The 23,972-nt window shown below is 38.9% G+C and overlaps 1 protein-coding gene across 1 annotated transcript in view; it reads right to left on the bottom strand.

Annotated features, from left to right (window-relative positions):
* Positions 1–8,658: 8,658 nt before the first annotated feature.
* Positions 8,659–23,972, bottom strand: part of LOC139716460 (fermitin family homolog 2-like) — a gene marked incomplete at its 3' end in the record, with an annotated part of 65,025 nt that continues 49,711 nt past the window's right edge. Inside the window, exons 5-6 of the mRNA XM_071628006.1 lie at positions 16,680–16,917; positions 8,659–8,790 (exon numbers count right to left, since the gene is read on the bottom strand). Of these exons, the coding sequence (XP_071484107.1) occupies positions 8,659–8,790; positions 16,680–16,917 (370 nt within the window). The remainder of the gene's footprint in view (positions 8,791–16,679; positions 16,918–23,972) is intronic.

The raw sequence follows: 23,972 nt of genomic DNA, 5'->3' as shown, positions 1-23,972 counted from the left end.
TGTTCCTTTAATATCCTGATAAATGTGCATTTCATCATACTCTAATTTGGTCCTCCATATTACGAAGACCTTTCCGCTCTTATATCACAAGCTCAGAGGATAATTGATCATTTGAGCGGAGGTAGGGGAGGGGGCGGTGCTGGCAAGTACTTGTAAGAGATAACATCCAGATACAATGCAGGGCTGATAGCCAGAGTATTGAATGACCCATATAATTTGATTGACCTATCACAGAACCGTCATAGAACTTGCAATGATCTTGGGAGTTTTATGCTCCACAAGCACGCAGGGCAGCGAACTTTCATCACATGACTTCCATACCAAATACAGGATAACTATAAAATGCAAAGAGGTAATACAGGTGGTTATATTCCAAGCATACTATATTGTAATATAATTTGTATATGAATTTCAATCATATCACAATTAGTTCATATCATATATCATATCATATCCCTGTATATCATATCATATCATATCATATCATATCATATCATATCATATCATATCATATCATATCATATCATATCATATCATATCATATCATATCATATCATATCATATCATATCATATCATATCATATCATATCATATATCATATCATATCATATCATATCATATCAAGGGGCTATAAACACAGTAATTACATCTGCCTTTTCCTCCTTTGACTACCAGACATAAAAGTCTAAAAAAAAATAAATCACCATGGCAAATGTACTGGAAAAGGCCTTTTTTCCTTGAAGCTGAAACTGCTGCATTATCATTTACCAATAACACTATTTCAATGTTAATTTTCATCAGGGACAGAAAATGCAAAAGTATTGCATCTGTACCCACAAAAGAAAATGAAGTACTCAGTATTGATATGCTTCACATCAACATCACTTTTCCTTTTTCTGACAAATACTGCTGCCTTGGTTTATCAATATCAAGCAACTACAGCAAGAAAAAGTGATAGCAAAATGTAAAGTACAGTACAACATATTCAGATAAAATAATATGATTCCAAGGAAACCAAGGATGGTCAAGGGAGGTGAAAATCTCTGAAAGATAAAATAGAATCCAAGATCAAAATCAAGGACATTTTACATGTATTATTAAAGTTCATGTTAATATTCAAAAGATATTACAGAGCCAATCTCTACATTATTCTTTCAATAAAGATCAAATAATGCAATTGTTGAAAAAAAATAAATACACTTTATTCCACAAACTTGTAATATGAGAGGATATGGACCCTTGAACATACTGCACCTATGTCTACTGACATGAAATGGAAAATGTTCAAAGATAACAAAATAAAGAAAAAAATATGGATTCCTTCAAAGTTAAGAGCTGAATAACTGTCTTTCATCAGAGTGGATTCTAGGCACGCTCCTTTGACATCACATACTAAATCTGAATACGATTAATAAGCATACATACAAAGTGGATTTAATATTTCATCTTCCATAAATCCCTGTATAGCCTGAGCATCACTGCACTTTCCCTATGGGTCAAGCACTTTTGAAGTCTCTTCCGTCATTCAACCGGCCGCATCTATAGCGTACGAAGATCTCTTCCACGTATTGGGTCATATCATATCATACTCTCCAAAATCGTTTCTGATGCTCATCAGCATTTTACCTCAGCCCACTGTCTCCCACTGATATTCATAATTGCATAGCCAGACCACGCTCCATTTCGTGCACAACGGGCCACGGGTGTCCGACTGAAGGGGCTCTGATACATTTTTAACGGGATATAATCGGGATGGGGGGGGGGGGCAAGAGGGGAATGTGTGGGAGCATTCAAATCAGACACAAGATTTGTGACTTAATAATTGCCTGCCCCCTTGCAACTATTGCAATGAATTGCCATTTTCGTCCTATGTAATCAAGTTATCACTGGAAATTAAGGAGTAGTTCGGAGAGCGTGACCAACTGAATTGTGATGCAATAGCAGGATGCACTGAAACTGTTTACCGCCCAATTACACCTGAATTGAATTTTTGATGTATTTGATGTTTTGATGTTCATCCACTTATGAAGGTTTGATACGCAATACTCTTTCAAATTGGATGATGACCATAATCCCTTGAAATTGAAAGTAATCATGGGAAGCATACTGCTGAAATATGGCACTTTTTTCTTTATTTGACAGGTAAGAAAATTTTAGTAGTACCCAACCTCAGAGTGATTCCTATATACCCCCATACACACTATGTGTGGGCGGGGGTATAAAAACAATGAGAAAGAATAAGGGCCTCTGACTTTTATATCTTTATACATCTGGTAAACACAAAAAATTTCCTGACAACTCTAATATGAGTAGATGATTGAAATTACGATACTTTTTTAATGAAAAGAGTAATACTGCTACTACCACCATGCGTAAATATTTTTGTAAGTGTTGCTTAAGGTATACAATTTCATTGTGGTTTTCAGCACTTGCTTTTTCGTGTCATAATTCAACACAACACAACTGAGACAGAAAATTACTATCCATTGAATTAATGTTAGCCACATCCTCAAAGTTTGTGTTTTTTTTTTAAAGACCCAAAGTAGCTGGGCCTACCCCCTTTTCTTTCTGACATTTTCTTCGATCTCAACAATGCAAACTTGGAATTACTGTTGCAGTGTACCTGTCCTGTCACTGGGTTGCTATCCATGGACTACAAGCATCTACAACCCAAAATAAAATCACAAAGACATAAGATGCATTGAAGATAGTAATATTTCCCCTAACTACACCAACGTTTCATTTTTTTCACTTTTTTTTTCAGTGTATAAAAGCCATGAAGACAAGTCCAGCATTATATTTCCCCTTGTAAACATCAAAATGTATCACTGTTTGTTGCAGCGTGTGCCATTTTGTCTCATCATGATAGACATGAATCACACAACAATCTAGCACACAGAGGTTTCATTTCCCCTGCTCTCTCTCTCTCCTTTGCAACCCCCCCCCCCCCTGCTCCTCCCCCTCTCTCTCCCCCTCTCCCCCCCCCCCCCCCCACCAATCCCGATGCAAAATCCTCGCCTGCCATGTTACAAAAATTGCTTGGCACAATCAGAGAGGATACCCCGGCCTTGGATCATCCAATCGGACCCTTTGTGTCTGCCAGCCTTGGGAGTCTAGCCCTGTATTCAACGTCCGCGGCCTCCAGCACTGCACCGACTTTTAGCACGTTTCCCCCCATGCAATTCACGTAACCGACATCTTCTTCAAAAGACGGATGATTTTTTTTTTTTTTTTTTTTTGGTGTGTGTGTGTGTGTCTGTGTGAAACTGTAATGCTGCAGCTAAAAATATTACTCCAAAAGAACAACCTGCCCATATAGCACGTGGCTCATGACATAAGCCCCATCTTTATCAGCTCGGCAGACTGAACGACATGGAGCATTCAGTCATTGCTACAGCACAGGAGTGTACGAGAATTCTGTCTGTTCCATCACCATTCTAAATTCTGCTTTGAAGGAGCCATCGGCTTGCACACATAGTAAGTCCCCGCTGCTACTACAAGAGCGAAAAATTGACTTAGAGCGCACTGGTGGTTAAAGTGATTGAATTAGGTCACTGCTTCTTAAAACTCATCAATTAAAAATACCTGAACGTAAGCATGCGCAGACTGAGGGATCTTAATTGCTCACCTAATTTCATTTGGCTTTACTTTTATATCAACTTCATAAATATTCATTCAAAACAACTGCTCTTAAAAGTAAATTCCTGTATTCATTACAGTATGCCATCTTCAGTGTCATATACACCAAACCATGTAAAACTTTGATAAAAAATGGCAAAAAAAGGATCAAGTTTCATAAACATTTGAGGCATTTACCATGATCTTGATAGTTTCCATACATCATAAATATTATGCAAATTGTGCAAGAGTCATCACGAACAGCCCAAACAAGCCTGGCCTCATGTCAAATGAAGCAACGGATGCCAGAGAACTGAGGAGGGGCACTTTAAAATTTGTCACATCAGAATGTTGGATGGCAAACGCTAAGCCATGTTGATAGCTCGTCGGGCCAATTAACCAGATTAGCTCAAAATTGGGGAATGATCGATTTCCCAACATCTGATATAATCATTCCCACAAGGCTGTCTGTGCTGTACGCGAGGTGCATCAATTGTAGACAAGTATCTTGGGGCATGGCAAGCTGACACGCAAAACATGATTCCTAATAGGTTCTCTGATAATTGAGGACTGGGATACACATATCAAGCTCGCTATTTGTATAAGTATTCCTTCTTTTTTTTTTTTGTAATCATACATACATACCACATGCATATACACTGTATGAATAAATACAATAAAACATGAACACGTAACTATACTGATAACTCATACAGATACATTCTACATATGCTGTATACATACACACACATACATGTAGCACATACAATAAAGAAACATGTACTAATACACAAACACCACACACAACCTTCTTCCCCTTTAAGTTTATCATCTCCAAATACAAAGGCAAGATAGATTATTACATGTACAGTAACAGCAATGGAATTTGAGACGTAAGTTCTAAAAGGTTCAAAAGTAAATCCTCTCTCATATGCAACATCTATTATGTATTTCTTTCTTTTAAGTCTGTTGACAGGAAGTGACCTCAGAAAAGAGAGGAAAAAAATTCCTCTAAGCAAACTTCCTCTCACTAAAGCAGTACAAAAACGTCAACATTCTGAGCAACTCTGACCTTCGCTTGCACGGAATGTCTTCCTCTTTCCTTTAAAAAAAAAAAAAAAAATCTGCTCAGGTGGTTCCATGTCCCAGGTTGACTCACAGAGCTTGTCAAATCATGAATTAGAATGTTGTAAGTTAATTAGTCTTCCCTTCAGGCTATGATGACTATTTTCCTAGTCTGGGATTCATCACTATCCCTTGCAGGACCGTGGAACTTGTGTTGTAGCTCTATGGCAAGACAAAGACATGACTGCTTTTTAACACGTTGAGGACGAGTCTCGAATAAACTCGGGCAAGCGTCTATGGGAAATGCGTGTTGACGCAAAATCAAACCGTCCTCAATGGGTTAAAGGTCTTGTTTACCTTCGGGAACAGTGACTTAAAAAATTTTCAAGATATGACATTTAAAGGGATCGTATAGTTTTGGTTGAGACCTAATTTCAGGTTTCTAACATTTTTTGGTGAGATAATGAGAAACCTCTTATGAAATATGAAAGAGCATGTAATTCTATGAGGAATTCAACGTTTATCTGATGAAAATTGGTTTTGAAATGGCTGAGATATCCAAAAAAGAGCGATTCTGATAAAGTGTGGGACCCACACTTTATTATGATCGCTTTGTTTTACTTTGTTTTTGGATGTTTGAGTCATTCCAAACCCGATTTTCATCAAATAAACTTTGAATTCCTCTTAAAATGGTATGCTCTGTATTATATCATAAGTGTTTGCTTGGTATCTCGCAAAAAGTTAGAAGCCCAATTCTCATCTCCACCAATACTGTACCATCCCTTTAATGCATATGTGTAGGTCTGTTGTACCACAAAACATCCTATCATATACAATTTTCGTAATAAAGCCTAAAGTATAAGGAGATATCTGTATTTTTTTCAATAAACCATAACTGTAGACGGTTTAGTTTGGAAACATTTTTATTATAACTATTGTTCACATTTTGTATATCTAACAATACTTAACATCAATTTTACCAATTCAAATTTTTACAGTGGTTGTTCTATCCCTCAATCACATTTTAGAACTATTTTAAAGCACTAATGCTGGGTTTTTGTTTCATCTGCAGATAGTAAATTATGCCTTTAAAGCAGGATTCCCCAGGGCTGCCAAAGGCATCATTAGTTGAGGATACGAATGGTTTGTATTCAGGGGGGCGTTTCATCAACGAGTTCGTCGGGGGTTTTCACCGACGAATTTGCTATCAGCCAATCAGACGCAAGGATTTACACTGACAACTGTTAAAAGCTAATGAAATCCTTGGTCTGATTGGCTGATAGCAAATTCGTCGGTGAAAACTCCGACGAACTCGTTGATGAAACGCCCCCCAGGTGTGAGAAACAGCTCCCTCAGTAGGCATGTGCAATGCACAATCATGAATACCACGTACACATAAAGAATCACTTTTTTCTTCTAAAATCAAAGACTTCAAATATAGCTGTGTCCTGTACACATCTGGAAGATATCTTGAGCACATGTATGATGATGGTTTTCCATCTGAGGAAATCATCATTTCACAAGGCAACACAGGGATGCTAAGGTACCTGGAATTTGATATGTGACAATTTCACGCCATCATGAAGATTGATTTTTTACCACCGATAAGACATACGAAAAGTAAGCTGTTTAAAGGACAAGTCCACCTTCATAAACATAAGGATTGAGAGAATGCAACAATATTAGTAGAACACATCAGTGAAAGTTTGAGGAAAATTGGACAATCGATGCAAAAATTATGAATTTTAAAATTCTTGTGTTGGAACCGCTGGATGAGGAGACTACTACAGCTTGTGAGTCATATGCGTACAACAGTATAAAGAAAATGTAAAAGAAAATTCAACATATTTTCACTTTTTTCGCATAATATAAGAGCACTTGACTTGCCTCTTTCTAAAGGCAGGGGGAATAATATTACCCATAACATTTGTCGGTAACAAGTCGGGGGAATGCGTACTTTTTTTCAAGAGATGGAATTTTGTGAAATTCTCTTTATATTTTCCTTATATTGTTGTACGCATGTGACATCTAAGTTATACATACACTGCAGTAGTCTTCTCATCCAGCGGTTACTGCACAAAAACTTCAAAAATTCATAACTTTTGAACGGATTGTCTGATTTTCCTCAAACTTTCAATGATGTGTTCTACTAATATTGCTACATTCTCTCAATCCTTATGTTTATGAAGGTGAACTTGTCCTTTAACTCTTGTTTTATCCACTGAAGACCACAATCTGACACCACAATCATTGCATACCAGCAGCACATGGCCAGTGGTCATAACTGGAGAAATATGCTTGTTTTCAAATTCACACCATATCCTTTTATCAAACACGCAAATCGGATGTCCAGATTTCAAAGCCGTCCTTAGTGAGGCTTGAAAGCTGGTCGTCCTCTAAATACACCCCTCCCTCCACAAAGGACCCTGAGGGCAGCAGACAACGGAACGGCAAAGCATTTCTAGAAGGTCACCTGTCACTTTTCGTCAGCCTGACTCCTATTTCGTTGCAGAAAATTTACAGAGTGCAACCTGCTCCCTTTTTGCTTTGTTTTTAAACAAGGCCTCGATTCATAATTATGACAGACCCAGGTGGTGACCTGCCAAAAATAATTTGTCCCCCTCCAAACATGTGATGGATGTGCCCGAAACCAATGACTTGACAAGATCAAGCTTATAGTAATGACATCATATGTTACAAAACAACAACATCATGGCCACAGGAATGTTAAGATAATTGACATAATGGCACATTTAAACTGAAAGCCCATCAGGACCTCTACTCCTACATGCAATGGGCATGGTGGTGATAGGACTTGTACCCATCACCAAAATTTTACTTCCTCAAGTAACTTTAATAATCGAAGGTGACTTTCCGCAATCCATTGCAGAGGACAATGTCTGATATTTTTATTAAATCAGAGAGTGCCCAGTCAGCCAGAACACATAAAGCTGATTTTTCTATGATAAATGTCAAGATTGACCACTTCTAGTCTGGTTGAATCAAATATTACAGTCTTGCTCAAACTTCAAGCGGTCACTGCTACAGTGTACCCTCTGGAATACGATGCTGGAAGAATTTGTCACGAGAGCATACATTGTATATTCAGCCGTGCATTTCCTTGCACACTAATGCTGCATACATACACACATGACAAATGAAGTGAATGCTACAAAATACACAAACAGTCTGATACTCAACTAGCACTCAGACAAATACATGCCAAGTTCCTTTTGGTAGAGCTGGCATTTTATCCCACTCTGGTGCATCTTTAAAGGGAACCCAAACCCAAAGAGCAATGTGGATTGAGAGAAAGCAGCAACGTTAGTAGAACACATCAGTGAAAGTTTGCCAAAAATCGGACAATCGATGCAAAAGTTGTGAATTTTTAAAGTTTCAATAAACAATTAAGTTTAAATAAACGATAATACAGAGAAAATATAAAGGGATTTCCACAAAACTTCATATTTCATGAAAATTACACATTCCATCAACTTGATACTGACATACGTTAAGGGAAGCAATTATTCCCCCTGCTTTCTGAAAGTGGTTAGTCAAGTGCCCTTTCATTATGGTAGAAAATTGAATTTTTGTGGAATTTTCTTTATATTTTCTTTATATTGTTGTCCACACATACGTCATAACCTCTAGTAGTCTCCTCATCCAGCGGTTCCAACACCAAAAGTTCAAAAATTCATAACTTTTGCATCGGTTATCCAATTTTCCTCAAACTTTCACTGATGTGTTCTACTAATGTTGCTGCTTTCACTCAATCCACATTGCTCTTTGGGTTTGGGTTCCCTTTAACTCAAACTACTGCTTATGGTATTCATTTACAATAAAACAAAAACAAACAAAGAAACAGTGAGAAAGAATAAGAACCTCTGTCCTTCATACATCTTTATGCATCTTTGTTCAGGGAAAAGAGCAAAGGGGGGGGGGGGGACGGAGAGGTGGTAGAAGTGTCCAACTTACGTGTCCCGGTGAGACGGAAGAACCCTCTAATGAAACTTGGAGGTTGGTGAGGGCCTTGTCGATGTCGTCGTGGCCCTCTGTGGGGCCATCCACCTCCGACTGAGGATTCTTGGATTGCATGCTAACTTGGAGCTGGACGAACATGGAGGACAGAGCAAAAAGAGAAAGAGAGAGAGATTAATCAAAAGAAGAAAATAAAACCAGATGAAAAATACTAATCAAATACTGTATGATTACGGGCACAACTGATTATGGCGAACTGCACGTGATGGCGATCACAAAATTGGAAGTACCCTGGTTTGATTTCTACTGGGAATTTTGCACATGTCTTGATAGGTTGTATGTAGACAAACATCTGGAGGGCCGACGTCAAAAAGCGTGCCCGTGACGAGTAATCGCCGTGATGAATAGCATCGAGGTTAGTGATCAATCTGACGGTAGTGAAATCTCTTCCATTGATGACCTTGATTTGATTTCCCCAGACACCGATGGTGCTAGGTTTACACATACTGTCACAGTCAAGTACTGACTGGATGAATACCACCTAGCCCAGACATTCGTATCAAAACTACGATACAAAGGCAAGATTAATCTCAATACTTATCACTAGCTATCATTTATGATCAACAAGTAACTTTAAAGCACACAACAGTCATTTCACTGCACTGAGCAAAAAACAAAGAAAAAAAAAAACACAAACAAGCAAACAAACACACCCCAAAACAAAACAGAAACCCATACAACCTAATCAAGTAAACATTATCCCTTTTGCAATGATATCTTTTTATCCAAACATGGCAAGTTGCCATTATATTCTACTCCACTAAAATCTGTGCCAACTTGCTGGAATGTTCTCCCCCAGTTAATGACACAACTAACTCGCACTCTTAATGTCTTGTTTACATAGGATTTTGATAACACTGGAGCAATTTTGCAATTATTAAACTGTGGCACTGTCCAATCTTCCCATTACCATGAATGTTTATTTCCTCCAAAGGGATCTGATTACATATGTGTGGCCAACTTCGGGCGGGAGGGTGACCGTGACATTGCAAAATACCATCATCTATAATAACCAATGCCCTCCAGTTTTGCATTTTTTTAATGATAAGTGCTCAAACTTGGCCCATTATCTCATCTCTTAAAGTCTCTTCATATTGCATATTACCTTGTGCACAAGAAGAAGAAGAGAGAACAGCTACCACATGTAACATGAAAGCAAGCTATGGATTGTTGCATTCTTTTGTAAAGCGCTATCATGCGAATAGACTGATGTGAAAGTTATGACCATTTAAATCATCTCGTCTCCATACGTTTCATATCCGATGAAATCTTGAGGGTGGCTTTAAATGGCCATTCTTGGTCATGAGGCTACTTAAGATAATTTCCTGCAACACTCCTCTTTCAAATGTCCTACAGGAAGTGCAATAAGAATTATCTAGCATTTCCTCGACGAACAATTCTCCCGCCTTTACTCTGATAGGAAACACTAGATGTGTCACAGACAACCAAATATGATAAAATCGAACCCTGTGACAGATAGATGACACTTCTTTGTATAATAAAAGTCATGTCGAGGGTTTCTTGACGCATTAACAAGCACAAGCAGTGAATGGTCACAAGGCCTGAAGGTGTTATTTTCATTGATCACCGTACGATATACAGTTGAACCTCTATTATCCGGCCTCCCTTTATCCGGATCTCTCTATTATCCGGACGCAATCTCGCCGTGATTTTTTTAAAAATAATTACGGGAAGAAAGGGGGATTCCCAACTCTTTGAGAACTCCTACCCAAACACACATGAATTACATATTACTTCCAATATGATTAACATACATTGCATCAAATTTCCTTCCAAATTGCTTACCTTCAGACATTTCAACATCCCGAAACATCCCCAAATGTAACAATGAAAAGGTTGCAGTATACACATTACTACATGTGGTACTACAATGGGCTACATCAGTACATGTGTATGTATATGTACATGTATAAAGCATTGAGTCTCCTGCATCCGGCCAAATCCCTTATCCGGATGAGCCCCGGTCCCGACTTGTCCGGATACGAGAGGTTCAACTGTACTGATATGCTGCATTCAGATAGTCTACACTATGTGTCAATTGCTCATAGGCTACATGTCATCAGGGGGGCATTTCATGAAGCGTTTTGGTCAGATATTTTTCTGAAAAACTGTTACAAGCTACTGAAATCCTTGCATCTGATTGGCTGAGAGCAAGTTGTCGGACAAAATGCTTCATGAAATGCCCCCCTGATCTCTTGATCTTATTGCACTATTAATCTCCATGGAAATGGCTTTTTTTTTCCCTTAACGTGCCCTCGAAAATAAAAGCCCTACTTTCCATATCATTACGGAAAGGGAGAGGGAAAAAGGTACAGTTTGTTGCAGTTTAAACACAACATCTAGTATCATCATAACTTTCTCTTCATGAGCCTAGTGTAGTGGAACATATTTGTCACACATAACTAGACTAATGTTCATTTCTTGAGGGCTTTTTACACTTGTAAATTTTTGCCTAGCCCCGGACCAACGGTGGGGCTAAGGGGGGGCCTTAGCCCCACCGTTGGTACGGGACTATCCTTAGCCCACTTTCTGTTTACACTCGTTTTTGCCAAAGTGGGCTAGCCCCACCGATAGTACGGTACTATCTGGCCCTGCAAAATAGCAGGGGTTAGCACCGCAATTGCGGTGCCAAGCAAGTGAGTGTAAACAGAACGAAAAAATAATCCTGGGCTAAGCGACGGAGACGAAGTCCGACCCTCACTGACCAATCAGAAACGAGGTAATCATGTGCTGCAGGTGCGTGCGTGTACGTGTACAGTACACAGCGTAATTATAAATATTCATGTGGTTTGGAAAGTCCGGGGCTAAGAAATACGAGTGTAAAAAGGTCAGTTTTCTCCTTAGCCCCGGACAAGAGATAGTACGGGACTAATTGGCGAGTGTAAAAAGCTGAAAGAATTGGTACGGGACTAACGATAGTCCTGGGTCAGAGAAATTCCAGGGTTAAGAAACACAAGTGTAAAAAGCCCTTTGGTGACCTACGTACTTAAAAATGCCATGGACATTTGCTAGGACTGCAGAGGAAATTTACGTCCTACTTTCACTTTGCAAGCTACTGAAGCTATACAGAGTGGTAATGCCATTTGCAGTACTATTTGACCATGCAGTTCTGATAGCAGCAAGCCATATTTGGAAGACATTTCACAGAAAGTGAAAGAGCTCATTGATATCTGAGACACTATGGAAGTAACAGATTTAGATACATACATATACAGTGTATATGTATAAGTGGGGAGTGAATGAGAGTGGAGATACACCACAAACACTGCTTGCAAAATTGCATGCAGTATCATGCATCAATTTCTGGTCATTCATTCTTTAACTGCATTTAAGGGGATGAGAATTCAAGCTTGGAAAAGTGCACTGTTCTGTGAATGACCTGGTAATTCTGAATATGACCACAAGTTGACGAGGGCAGGGTGGGGGTGGGGGTGGGGTGGGGTGGTGAGAGAAAGAACTAGAGAGAGAGAGGGAGAAGCGAGAGAGAGAACCGAACAATCCTAGGAGCAGTTTAATGTTACAGCCAACATAGTTGACCACCTGATGGATGTTGCCGACATGCTCTGCACTATTCTGGCATTTGAGGCAGTGTTTTCCAATCGAGACCGTCAGTCGGTTTTCGCTATATTGCCCTTCTTTCTTTCTTTTTCTTTCTTTTTTTATCCTTCTCTCTCTCTCTCTCTCTCTCTCTTGTTCTCTGCAGGCAGCCACCTTTACCACCTGGCTTAGGTCCAAAATTAATGAACGCTTTCAGCACTGCCTGCAACAGTGTCTGGCGACATCATTGCTAAGGAGGATATTCTTTTCTGAAATCCACTTATTTTTCATCCACTCATATCTCAACTGCCTAGAACTCTATATCTCTTGGCTAATTCAGGTAAAGTGGGGAAGTGTTTTTCTTTTTTTTCATAGTCTTTGCTCTTTGATGATTTTTTTTTTGGTCAGCCTCTGAAAATTCATTTGAAAAATGTTGCTTTCACTGAGTCCCTCCTACTCATAATCTATGAAATCAGTAATGCCAAGCTTTATGAAAGAAAAGAAAAGAAAATGCTTACGAACTTTTAGCATAATCTCTATGATCTTTACCTCTCTGAATGCAATTATACAAAGCTGTCAAGTTAAAAAACAAAGTACCAAAATAAGCATGGATGATCAGTTTTGCCTGCAGGTAGAATGATCGCTCCAATTGTAGACTTTTCTTGAAGAAAACATTTAACTCAGCACAAACACACACACACTTTTCATTTCAACTTTTCACACTACAGGGATCATCAAAGATTATTTTCAAAGAAAATTTACCCCCAACGGAAGGTTACAAAGTGACAAAGAGCAGGGCTTGCATAAATCGTTAATAGGCTGCGAATGAGTTTTCATAAACTGCGGCACAAGTATGTCGGCAAGTCCGTCTTTGAGATTCGATGAAAGAACAGCAAGCTTGACACAAAGTGCAAAGGGGGCGAAAATGCAAACCAAGAGAAAAGTCACCTGTTAATCTACTTATTGTCACAACACTGGCCCCACTGCCTAATTAGCTGTGTGACAATACTATTCGGTAAACAGTCATTTCAGTCCCCAGGGCAAAACCTTTGTGGCACTGAAAATAGCGCCAAAGGATGTCGCCACAATGGAAAGGGGAAGTAACCTCAAAAGTAAACCTTAAAGCCCAGCTATGGCTTCAGCGCACCAACAGCAAACCCAAACTCAAGGAAGTGAAGGACATAATTTCTGAATATTGCCCAAAGTGGTTGTTACACATACTTTCATGCAATCTAGATTCCGTGGAGCAAAAAAAATTGCTACACAACAACCCCCGAACTTGCTCTACATGTACACCCACACATGCCACAGACTAATGATACTGTCCTAGGAATGACAAACATGATTTTGAATACAATTTTCTTGCATTTATGGAAAAGAAATTGAGTTTCTGGGTTGTTTTAAATCAGACTGTGAAGTAGTTCTAACTGGTCCACTTGAACCGCACACATATTTAATATCATAACATTTATGACATGAAAACAAATGACTCTACAAGTGTCTGGCCTACTGTCCTCACTAAAAATAATTAATAGGTTTCAGAAAGGCTAGGACATAAATAAGACCGGTAAATTCCAATCAGATATGATTACTACAAGCAAAGGACTGGTTTTGAGGCTGGCTTTCACAGACTGTTGCATGGAACAATGGAAATTTCAAATAAATCAGACTATAACAGGGATGTTGATGGAAAAAAAAAAACAACAACACTTAATATGATGGTCAGGTGTCTGGAATAGTCATTAAATGTTCAATGAAAAATACAAGAAGAATAAAGGAAAGTATCCATCTTATTCTTTCTTTTTAATTTTCAGAAACTTAGTTGTTTCAAAGTATAACCCTAAGCCTGATGTATGGCAGGATCCAGCCAAATGCCACTTCTTGTCAAACTTTAATAGAGGGATTTGGACAGAGTTTGAATGAAAGGGTTAGAAAATCCCCCTTTTTCTTTCTTTTTTGTTCTTGAAAATTTCAATAAGAGAACCTGACCTGTCATTAAAATTATAATGGTCCTCAATAAAGAAGCAAAAAAAAAAGTCATAATAACATTTCATTTCTCATACTTCCTCCTACAGGGCACACTAATCCATTGTCTATTTCTTGCAAACAAGCTTTTTTTTTTTCAACCCTGGAGTTTGGTCAAACTTTGCTTCTCAAGGGGAAAAATATTTGAGATCAGACTCCTTCTATTGTATACACTTTTTTACCCCTCTTGTCCATTTTGACATTCAATTAAACACGCACGACGAATCATGAAAAAAGTATGATCAGTCAATATATGACAGCTATAGAAATCACTTGCTCTCCCTACTCTGACATTTGCTGAGGGCAAGGTTTTTTTTTCAATGCCCTTTCATTCGTTTGCATACAATCCCTTTCTCTTTCTGCCCCCTCCCCCCCCCCCTTCCCACTTTCATTACCATTCACCCCCAAAAAACTCTAACCTTACAGGCTACGTAGCATGCCGAGAAAACTGAAACTGGGTATGCAAAATACCTGCTAACGACCCAAGTATACAGTCCCAGTTTTGTAATTTCCACATAACGGATCACAACCTTGATAGTTCAACTAGCAAATAATGGTCTCAAATCTATTTTTATCTTTTTGCCTAGGCCTTACATGTTAAACCTTGCTAAACGTCAAGAGTTTTTGCAATTATTCCTTAAAAGTGCTGTCCCACAAATAAACACTGATTTTTGTCTTATTTCACAGCCTTTTAGTTCTGGACTGGAAGAACTCGGGACAGGTGCACTCTGCTCTCCTCTGGACAGAAACAAAATATCCTTCGCATCCACAAACAAATTTAATCCCAAGTGATATGAAACAGAAATCACCCCTAGGGAACATTTGTTTGTTATGATAAGTTCAGCACAAAATGAGTTTCTCCCCAAAAGAGAATCAAATCTGATAAGTGGTCTCTTTCTGGTATACAAGTTTTGACAGTCCTTGGAAGGGTCTATTCCTGCTTTAATACCAAAAGGGTGTTAGTACTCACCTCTGTGAGTGTGTGTGTGTGTGTGGGGGGGGGGGGGGGGGGTGAAAGCAATATCTCAATAACTGCTGTGAAATCATATTCATCCTAACAGGATAATCAGCCATAGCTGGACTTGTCTCAAAATTCCATTTCTAAACACTTTTTGATATACTGTTGAAATCAAATCAAAGTATCAATGAGCATTCTTGCATATCAGAAACATAATACTAAAGAAAGTTGGGCAGTCTCCAACTTTCTAATAAACATGACATGATGAATATAAATGACATAGGCCTACATTCATCAATGACAGGGTGAATGAGAACCTTAAAATCACTGTCTTTGACATGCTGCTGCAATGTCGCCTGAGATTTGTTTAGGACTTACTGCTAACTTTGAATGTAATACCTTACTTGCAAATTTCTCTGCGTAAAGTCTTTCTGATTTATCAAATAGTTATGTGAAAGTCACAATGTTCCTGCATCATCCTTAAAGATCTATCCCTGCACACAAATTATGATCTCTATGCATAAAAAATAAAAAAATACTTTGAGAGGAATTACTCTGATGACAGCACAATTCTATTGCCATGGCAACCAGCTGAGGGGGAGGGGGATGTTCCTGAAAAGTAAGGAATCTCTGATAAGGACTGATGTCTTCAAAAGCTGAATTCTAGGCAAGAGTGGAAAGTATGTTCTGTAACTTAGAAGCACATCCACAGCCTCTCAGAACAGATGCCTAGATTTTTTGAATTCGTCGACATCTTCCACTCTGTACACTCCGGGCAAAGATAGTGGCCAAGATTCTCATGTTCTCAGACTACGAAAGTTCATTACTTCTTGTTGCTACATTGGCAAACCCTTGCGCATTTCTAGGTACGCTTGTATGTTTGTCCACTGGCATGTTACGTGAGGTACACACGTGTGTGTCTGTGTGTATGTACACATAATCAGAGACTCCAACCCAAAGCACCTTCTGATCTGGAGATTCTCCCACCTGAAACCCCTAGCAAACGGGAGACTCCAAGTTGATGTGTGCGAAGCACGAAGTTCATAGGGTTCTAGATGCTCGCTGGTGCTATCTAAGGCTTATTTTTTTTCAACATACAATAGCAATAAGTAAGAAATCCTTTCCAACGGGAGACACAGAGCCAGGGCGGGAGAAATTATATCTTAAGCGGGAGAACGGGAGATTGTGCAAAAATGGGTTTTCAGCGGGAGATCTCCCGTCGAAAATGGGAGAGTTGGAGTCTCTACATAATATGTATGTATGAGCCTGTTCTACAGCTACATCTTTCCCACGAAGAGAACTCAATGGAATTTGATATGCTGCAAATGTTTCTGGTTTTACAGTATGTTGTTGTGTATACTATGAAGTACTTGTGCGCTACATCTGTCTGTTTGTATGTCTGTACATAAATACATACCTGCAATGCAGCAAACATCATCATTTCTTCATCCGTGCAGTCCACCTCTTCCCTGAGTATAGACCACTTGGCCTGCTCGTAGATCTGGTTGATCCTGACCGCGTTCTTCTTCAGGTGCTCCACATCCGTGCTGCCCGGCTGCGGGAAGTCGTAGTACACGTAGTACTTGAAGCGCAGCATCAACGTGTCGTTTTCCGCCACATCCTGCTCTAGCAACGATCGGTTTGAGTCCAACCATCTGCAGCGGTAAAAAAAAAAAAAAAATGTGTATTTTTTTTCTTGTTGCTTACTGAAATTGTTCACATCTGGTAAACATTGCTGTCATCACTGTCAATACTATTGTCATTACCACCACCACCATCTAAACATCATCACAAGTCTGTCATTTGGGAGTACACAATAAAATTATCATTGTCATCAGTGCAGTCATGACTGACTTTGTCCTAATCACCATCACTTCTAACATCAACCCTTCATGCTTGTCATCATCACTGTCTTTCACATAACATCTACAGGTCACCATTATCCAAATTGTTGTTATCATTATTGTCACTGTCATCATGGTCTACTGAGAAATTCAATTAGATATATAGTTGTGCATATAATATGAAGTGACATGAATGGTAACTCTGTAAAGAAGACACTGGTAAGAGAAGCAGCAAACATGCTATGCATGAACAAAAAAAGAAAAAATACACAAACTACCTTATAAACGATGGGAAAAATAATTTGTTAAACTTCTCAAACACATGCTTGTTTGGTACAGCAATACCACTTTCTTAAAGGGATAGTACAGTATTGGTGGAGATGAAAATTTGGCTTTTAAATTTTTGCAAGATACCAAGAAAACACTTATGATATAGTGCAGAGCATACCATTTTAAGAGGAATTCAAAGTTTATTTGATGAAAATCGGGTTTGGAATGAATGAAACATCCAAAAACAAAGTAAAACAAAGCGATCGTGATAAAGTGTGGGTCCCACACTTTGTTAGAATTACTCTATTTTGGATATCTCAGCCATTTCAAAACCAATTTTCATCAAATAAACGCTGAATTCCTCGTAGAATTACATGCTCTTTCATATTTTATAAGAGGTTTCTCATTATCTCACCCAAAAATGTTAGAAACCTGAAATTAGGTCTCAACCAAAACTATACAATCCCTGTAACATAACAGGATGAACTTTAAAAATTTATATCAATACTGCCTGAAATACTGACTGCCCTACAGAGGCAACAGAGAAGAAACTGGTCAAAAGTAACAAGACTAACATACTAAGTAAAACATCTGCAGAACAACAAAAATCCCAAATCAAATGGTTTTTTTTCTGATTCTTTTTAAGGCACCACAGAATGTAGAGGTTGCAGCACTCCCAACGAATCTGCACTGTCAACAGCGCAAGTGGAGACGTAAATCACAAGGCTAACATGTCCGTGTGGGATGAAGGAATATCGTATTTCGACCAGTTGGCAATATTCTCAATGATATACTGCAAAACACTGTTTCCTTTTTTTTTTCTTATTCCTGACATTTCAGCACACAATCAAAGCCCACAGTTCCTTGTGAAGTTTTAGTATGGCTCGCAAAAATTCATCTGCTGCCATTTATTAGTGTTCACTTTGAATTGTATGCTGTTCAAGTCAGACGAATACAAAAGTTTGACCTAAAATTACTGACAGTACAACTTTAAGGAGCTATATCATGTAATGATGTGATAGTTATATCGCTGCAAAATTTAGCATCTACAGTACATCATACAGGGTTTTTTGGTTTGGTTTTGTTTTTGTTTTGTTTCGTGTTTTTTTTTTTGGGGGGGGGGGGAGGTGCAGAGAAAGAGAAGAAGCTAGGGGAAATGTGAAAATTACTTTAGCCAGTTTGCAGGGCTGAAAACTGATTACAACAAACAATTGCACCCCCTGCTTTACAATTAACAGCACACAATGTGCCAGGCAAGAATTAAATCTCGAAAATCTCATTCCCGGGTTCATTGCTCTGCAGTGACAGGCAAGCCACATGGCAGGACTTTTCCTTCACTCCCATCCTCCATAACATCTGATGCAGTGTTTGCACATTCTCAGAATGGCTGTTTTTTCAGATGTGAGCAGGGCCAACTTTTTCTGTTTCTCCCCCTGGAGGGGAGGTTGCACCTTCAAGGGCTGACCTTTTGAATTAACCAGCCTAGTGGCATACCTCACATACCAATGACCTGTCCCTCCCATTGACTCACTGTGCTGACCTATTTCACATTCTAGAATACAACTCTAATGTCTTATCAGTACAGCATGCAGACCCCATTTACACACAAAATATTTTTAAAGGGGGCTCCGCACTGTAAAAGTAGCAATGTTCGTGTGTATTTTAATTTCACAATAGCCAAATTTCTCAAAATTAAAATGCATGTAAAAGTTCTGGTCTACACTATATGCATCGAATACCATACCTGTGGCAAATTCGCCTAAAAAAAGAAGAAAAAAAAAAAGAATTGCTGTAAAAATTTTGCTGCAAAAAGGGCTGTCAGCTCCAAGATTCGCAAAAATTTCATGCTGCGAAAGTATGCATATTTCAGCTTGTCGTAAGAGCAATTGATATGTACAAGAAAACAAATTTTGTGCCTTGGTAAACATGGCTTGGATCTGCACTACTCAATGTTATCTAATGTCCAGTGTATTCACTTTTATGACTCATATTTACGGATTCATCAGTAGTTGTTGTTATATTGGGCAAGGCATGGGAAAACTTTTTGCTCATTAGAAACATTTGATATTAAAATGTTATTAAAAGCATGACATTTGAGTATAAGAACACATTGTGGTCAACTGCAAGTTGGAAGCAAGTTCATTAACTACTGTTTTTTCATTACAGGCAGCTAAATCTTGCTGGTGTGCTAGTAGTGGTGTCATGGTATAATAGAGTTATGATAGTATCGTAACATCAGTGTCGCTGACATTTCTTGCTCTTACTTTACAAATGCGAACAGGGATCGTGGCCAGTTCCCTCAAACTGAAGACTGCCCTTCAAGCTAGTGGCCCAATTCCATGCACGGGATATAACGTTATCACAGACAGAACAAAGCTAAAAGCCTGCAGCAGTCAAAGGTAAATGTGATTACATGATTACAATTATAGCTTGAATCTGTGTGCTTTTGGAAAACTGAGGTCATACCTGACTCCTGTGTGATTCACAGTCGTTATATTTCCCTAGTAGACAAGTATAATCCTCTGAGCAATTTCTGTACAGCTTTACTGTGAGCAATTGTACGAAAACACTGACTTGAGTTCAACAGGGAGGTGAGATGCACCTCCCTGAGTTCAATGACTCTATTTGGTTGGGCATCTGTTTGATTCTCTCTATTCTCTGCATCTCTGTACAAATATCAAATCATTCCATCCATCCACATCCTTCTACTCATTAATCTCTCTATCAATCTCTCTATTTATTTATTTATCTATCTATCTACAAGTATCTATCTGTCTGTCTATCTATCTATCTATCTATCTATCTATCTATCTATCTATCTATCTATCTATCTACATATTGACCTATAAATCTGTGTGATTTAACAAGCATTGGGACTTCTGTAATTGCATGGAACGTCCTTCGACCATCATGAAAGAGTAACACTTAACAAATTCTAGTCTCCAGCTATTCATCACGGACAAATTTATCTGCATTATTATCACACTGATTTTACAGGGATAGTAGCAGCACAATAAAACCAAAAACTTCTTCGCGTGAACACACATATGAAAGATTCCCATTTGCACTAATAAGTCCACGTCTAAGGTTATTTGACTCTTCAGACACTTGCTGCACGCCATGTGTTTCCTCATGTGTATGGATTTTCCCTCGTCTGCAGATTCAGAGATTGCTAGTGTGCAAGCACGGGCACTAGAACATCATCGAAAAATGGGCACTCGGTAAAAATAGTGTGGACTTTCCTCCTACATATGTGCGAACATGATCTTTTGGGTCTTGTCCTCATTATATGAATGTGGAATGATTTAACCACAAATACCTGAAAAGGGTATTTGTGTCAGTGACCGCAACCCCAAAAGTGCGTAATTCAGACAGACACATAACCATAATTGCAAGGGGGAGGGGGAAGCAAAAAAAAAAAAAGAACAGCTCAGAAGTCTGTACAAATACAAACAAACTGGAGGCGGTCTATTAAAAATCTGGCCAATCTGACCATGCCCGCCATCCACCGTCGCCACAAACAAGCCGTGGAGGAACAGAGATGACATTTGGATTAATAGTAATATTTGACGCATGCTGGAAGGGAGGGGGCAACGGGTCATAATACAAGCAACTTCGTTGATGATTGTATATCGAGTAAAGACCTCCATGCTTTTCTGACCAAGACGATCATTTGTTTCAGCTTCGAGGCAGAGGCATCAGCGGAAGAGAGAGCTTTATACAAACACATTTTCCTCTGGGAGCTGGTCTTCTATTTACCCGCTGCAAATAATTCACACCTTATTTGCATTTTTCTAATTACAAACGGGTACTCCTTCATTGTTCACAGTCTGGCCAAGGAATATTTAATGAAGCACCCCATTCAGCGACAGATAGGTAAACACTCCCACTGGAATTGATTGATTAGATATTGATGTGTGTCCCAATCAAGTTTCTGATGGCTTGCTCGATGCAGAATGATCATATCTGATTGACAAGTCCTCCTGAATGCTGACTCTCACTTCCCATTGTAATACGGAAGTCTTCTGTGCCACTGAACAAACTCGTTTACATTGCTTCGTAAGCCATACTGTACTTCATTCGCTGCACCCAATAAACAGATTGGTGTGGGTAGTGCATTGTGGGATGCATTTGATATTGCACACCCAAGACTCGTTACATCAGATCATTTATAACGATCAGATTCAGAATAACGAAAGAGGAGGCAACTGCAATTAATAACGATGTCTGTGCAACAGAGTCTTCAAGACAGCCATAGCTTAAGGCCAGACACTACACAATTTATCTTCCTTCTTCTTTTGTCAAGCTTGTCATATATTTCATTTACAAGCTTGTATACATCAGTTCCCAAGCTTGTAGAATGCAATGATTACTTGTTCTAACTGATGGGAAGAGGTCTGAAATTTTCTGCCAGTAATAACACAGACAGTTTGAAATGTAACAGATTTTTCTTTTCATGAGAAACAAACTAATGAAAGGGAGCGTTGTAGTTATGAAACCTCTGGTATAGTTTGAGTAATCTGGGGGGGGGGGGGGGGGGGGGCAACTAAAATGTAGCAAAGTCTGCTTGATTTTCCTCAGAGATGGTAAAAGTAGCTCTTAAACATCCTCCTCACATGATCACGTTTTCAATTATATGACACAATCTAATATCAGTTGTACTATTTTTGGTGCACAAAGGCAGTTAGAAACTTACAATGGGGTCCCCACATATACACATTCATGTTAGGACACACCAGATGTAAATGATCTTCAGGCAGATGGCTATTTCAATCACAGAAGGTTCATCCACCAATCTCCAATCTCTTAATCAAAATCACCCCTCTCGTAAATTACACTTTTGTTCTGAAAGATGCTTTAATACACCAGGGGATTCATAGCATTAGGGACTGCGAGCTGGAATGAAATGAAAACTTTCTTTCACGGACATGAAAGATCCTTAGAGGGAGGATCTTCCCTAATATCATGCCATATTTCGGGACTGACTCACAATTCTTGCACTCTACTATTGACACTGTCTTCATGGTGGGTGATGTCTGCTATCTCTTTTTTTCTTCCCTTTTTTTGTTGCGCCAGGGCATGTTTTCATATACGGCTTGTGTGCATATGTGCTGAGCACACAGTTTATACATCGCCCACGAACATACATAAAGCGTGAGCTATTGTTTTCCCTCCCCCCTCTAGCTTGCTCACATAGCATACATGTACAAAGTCCACATGAACTGTTTGTAGCAGGGCTATCTCTACTCAGGCTGGTATGATTTCGATCCCCATTTTCTTCTGCATCCTATTTGATTTTCTTCTTCGCCACCCCCTCCCCCCCCCCCCCAAAAAAAAAAAAAAATATTGTACGATAAGAAATCCTACATGTTTGCATGTCCTGTTTACGTAGTTGATCACTCATGACTCACGGGGTTGGCATAAAAAGAAAAAGAAAGAAAGAAAGTGAAAGAGTCCGTAGCAATGTGCCAAACTTGATACCATACTCACCCCATGACTTTGAACGGATCTTCTTTCTCTTTCACTGACACTTGATGTATTGCTAACCATTCTCAAGACTACACACCCACTGATAATGCAGCTGCTCAATATGTCAAAACCTGCTGATAGCCCTATGCCTCATGTTCTTGGCATTGATCTCAGCTTACTTGAAAATATTTTTAGTCATAAATGGTTTCAAAGGTGTTTCCCCCCACCCCCCCCCCCCCTTTAATACAGACTGTAGTTCTTTATTTATCTCTTAGGGCATATCCTGACATTCATTCAGGTAGAAATGACTCATTCCGAAACATGAAAAGTGAAATGCAATCACTTGGATCAATCATACTTCACTTTTCATGATAGCCTGTGTCTCATCATGGACGGTCACATGTTCAACTGTTTCATCATCTGACCACATCTTTCAAATGTATTCATTTTTTCCATTCCTTTCATCTTTGCATGATGTACATATGTAGCTAATACTGGTTCTATCAAAAGAGTATGTGGCAAACCATTGAGTGAATGATGATATGAATTTGCAGGAATCCTCCAGAATGATCAAACAACAGACTTACAGCTTGTCATCTACACTCTTTGGCAAAAACAAACAAAACAACAACAACAACAACAACAACAACAACAACAAAACAAATAAGCCAAATCGAACCAAATCGAACCAAACAAACAAAAACAAACAAAACCCTCATAAACAAATGAACAAGAACCTGTTAAGACTTTTATATTATGAGTTTCAAACACTTTCCTCTCTATCCATACTCTCATAGTTTTCTTCCTTCAGTTTAAAACATGTGGGACTAAGTAAAGTTATTTGTCCCTTCCACAATTATTCCTGCATAGGAAAATCAAATATGTTCTCTGCTTTGATATTTAAAAAAAAGAAAAAATGACGACTTGAAGCCAGACTAGCTCTGAAAAACATCTATAAAGCAGATGCCACAGTCTGATTACAGCCAGCGGCTATAAACATCTGTTGCCTAGCAACCCGCTTGGGTTTCATAGTCATCCCCATCACTGGTACTAGTGTGCAAACCATGTCTTGCTACATGAGGCAAACACATAAAAATTCTTAGTAAATAAGTTCACTCTGTCGGATA

This window comes from Diadema antillarum, unplaced genomic scaffold (assembly GCF_040938485.1).
Source record: "Diadema antillarum isolate AM-2024a unplaced genomic scaffold, OU_Dant_1.0 scf00000065, whole genome shotgun sequence".
Taxonomy (NCBI): domain Eukaryota; kingdom Metazoa; phylum Echinodermata; class Echinoidea; order Diadematoida; family Diadematidae; genus Diadema; species Diadema antillarum.
Note: the sequence above shows the minus strand (reverse complement) of the source record. Positions and strands in the feature narration are given on the sequence as shown.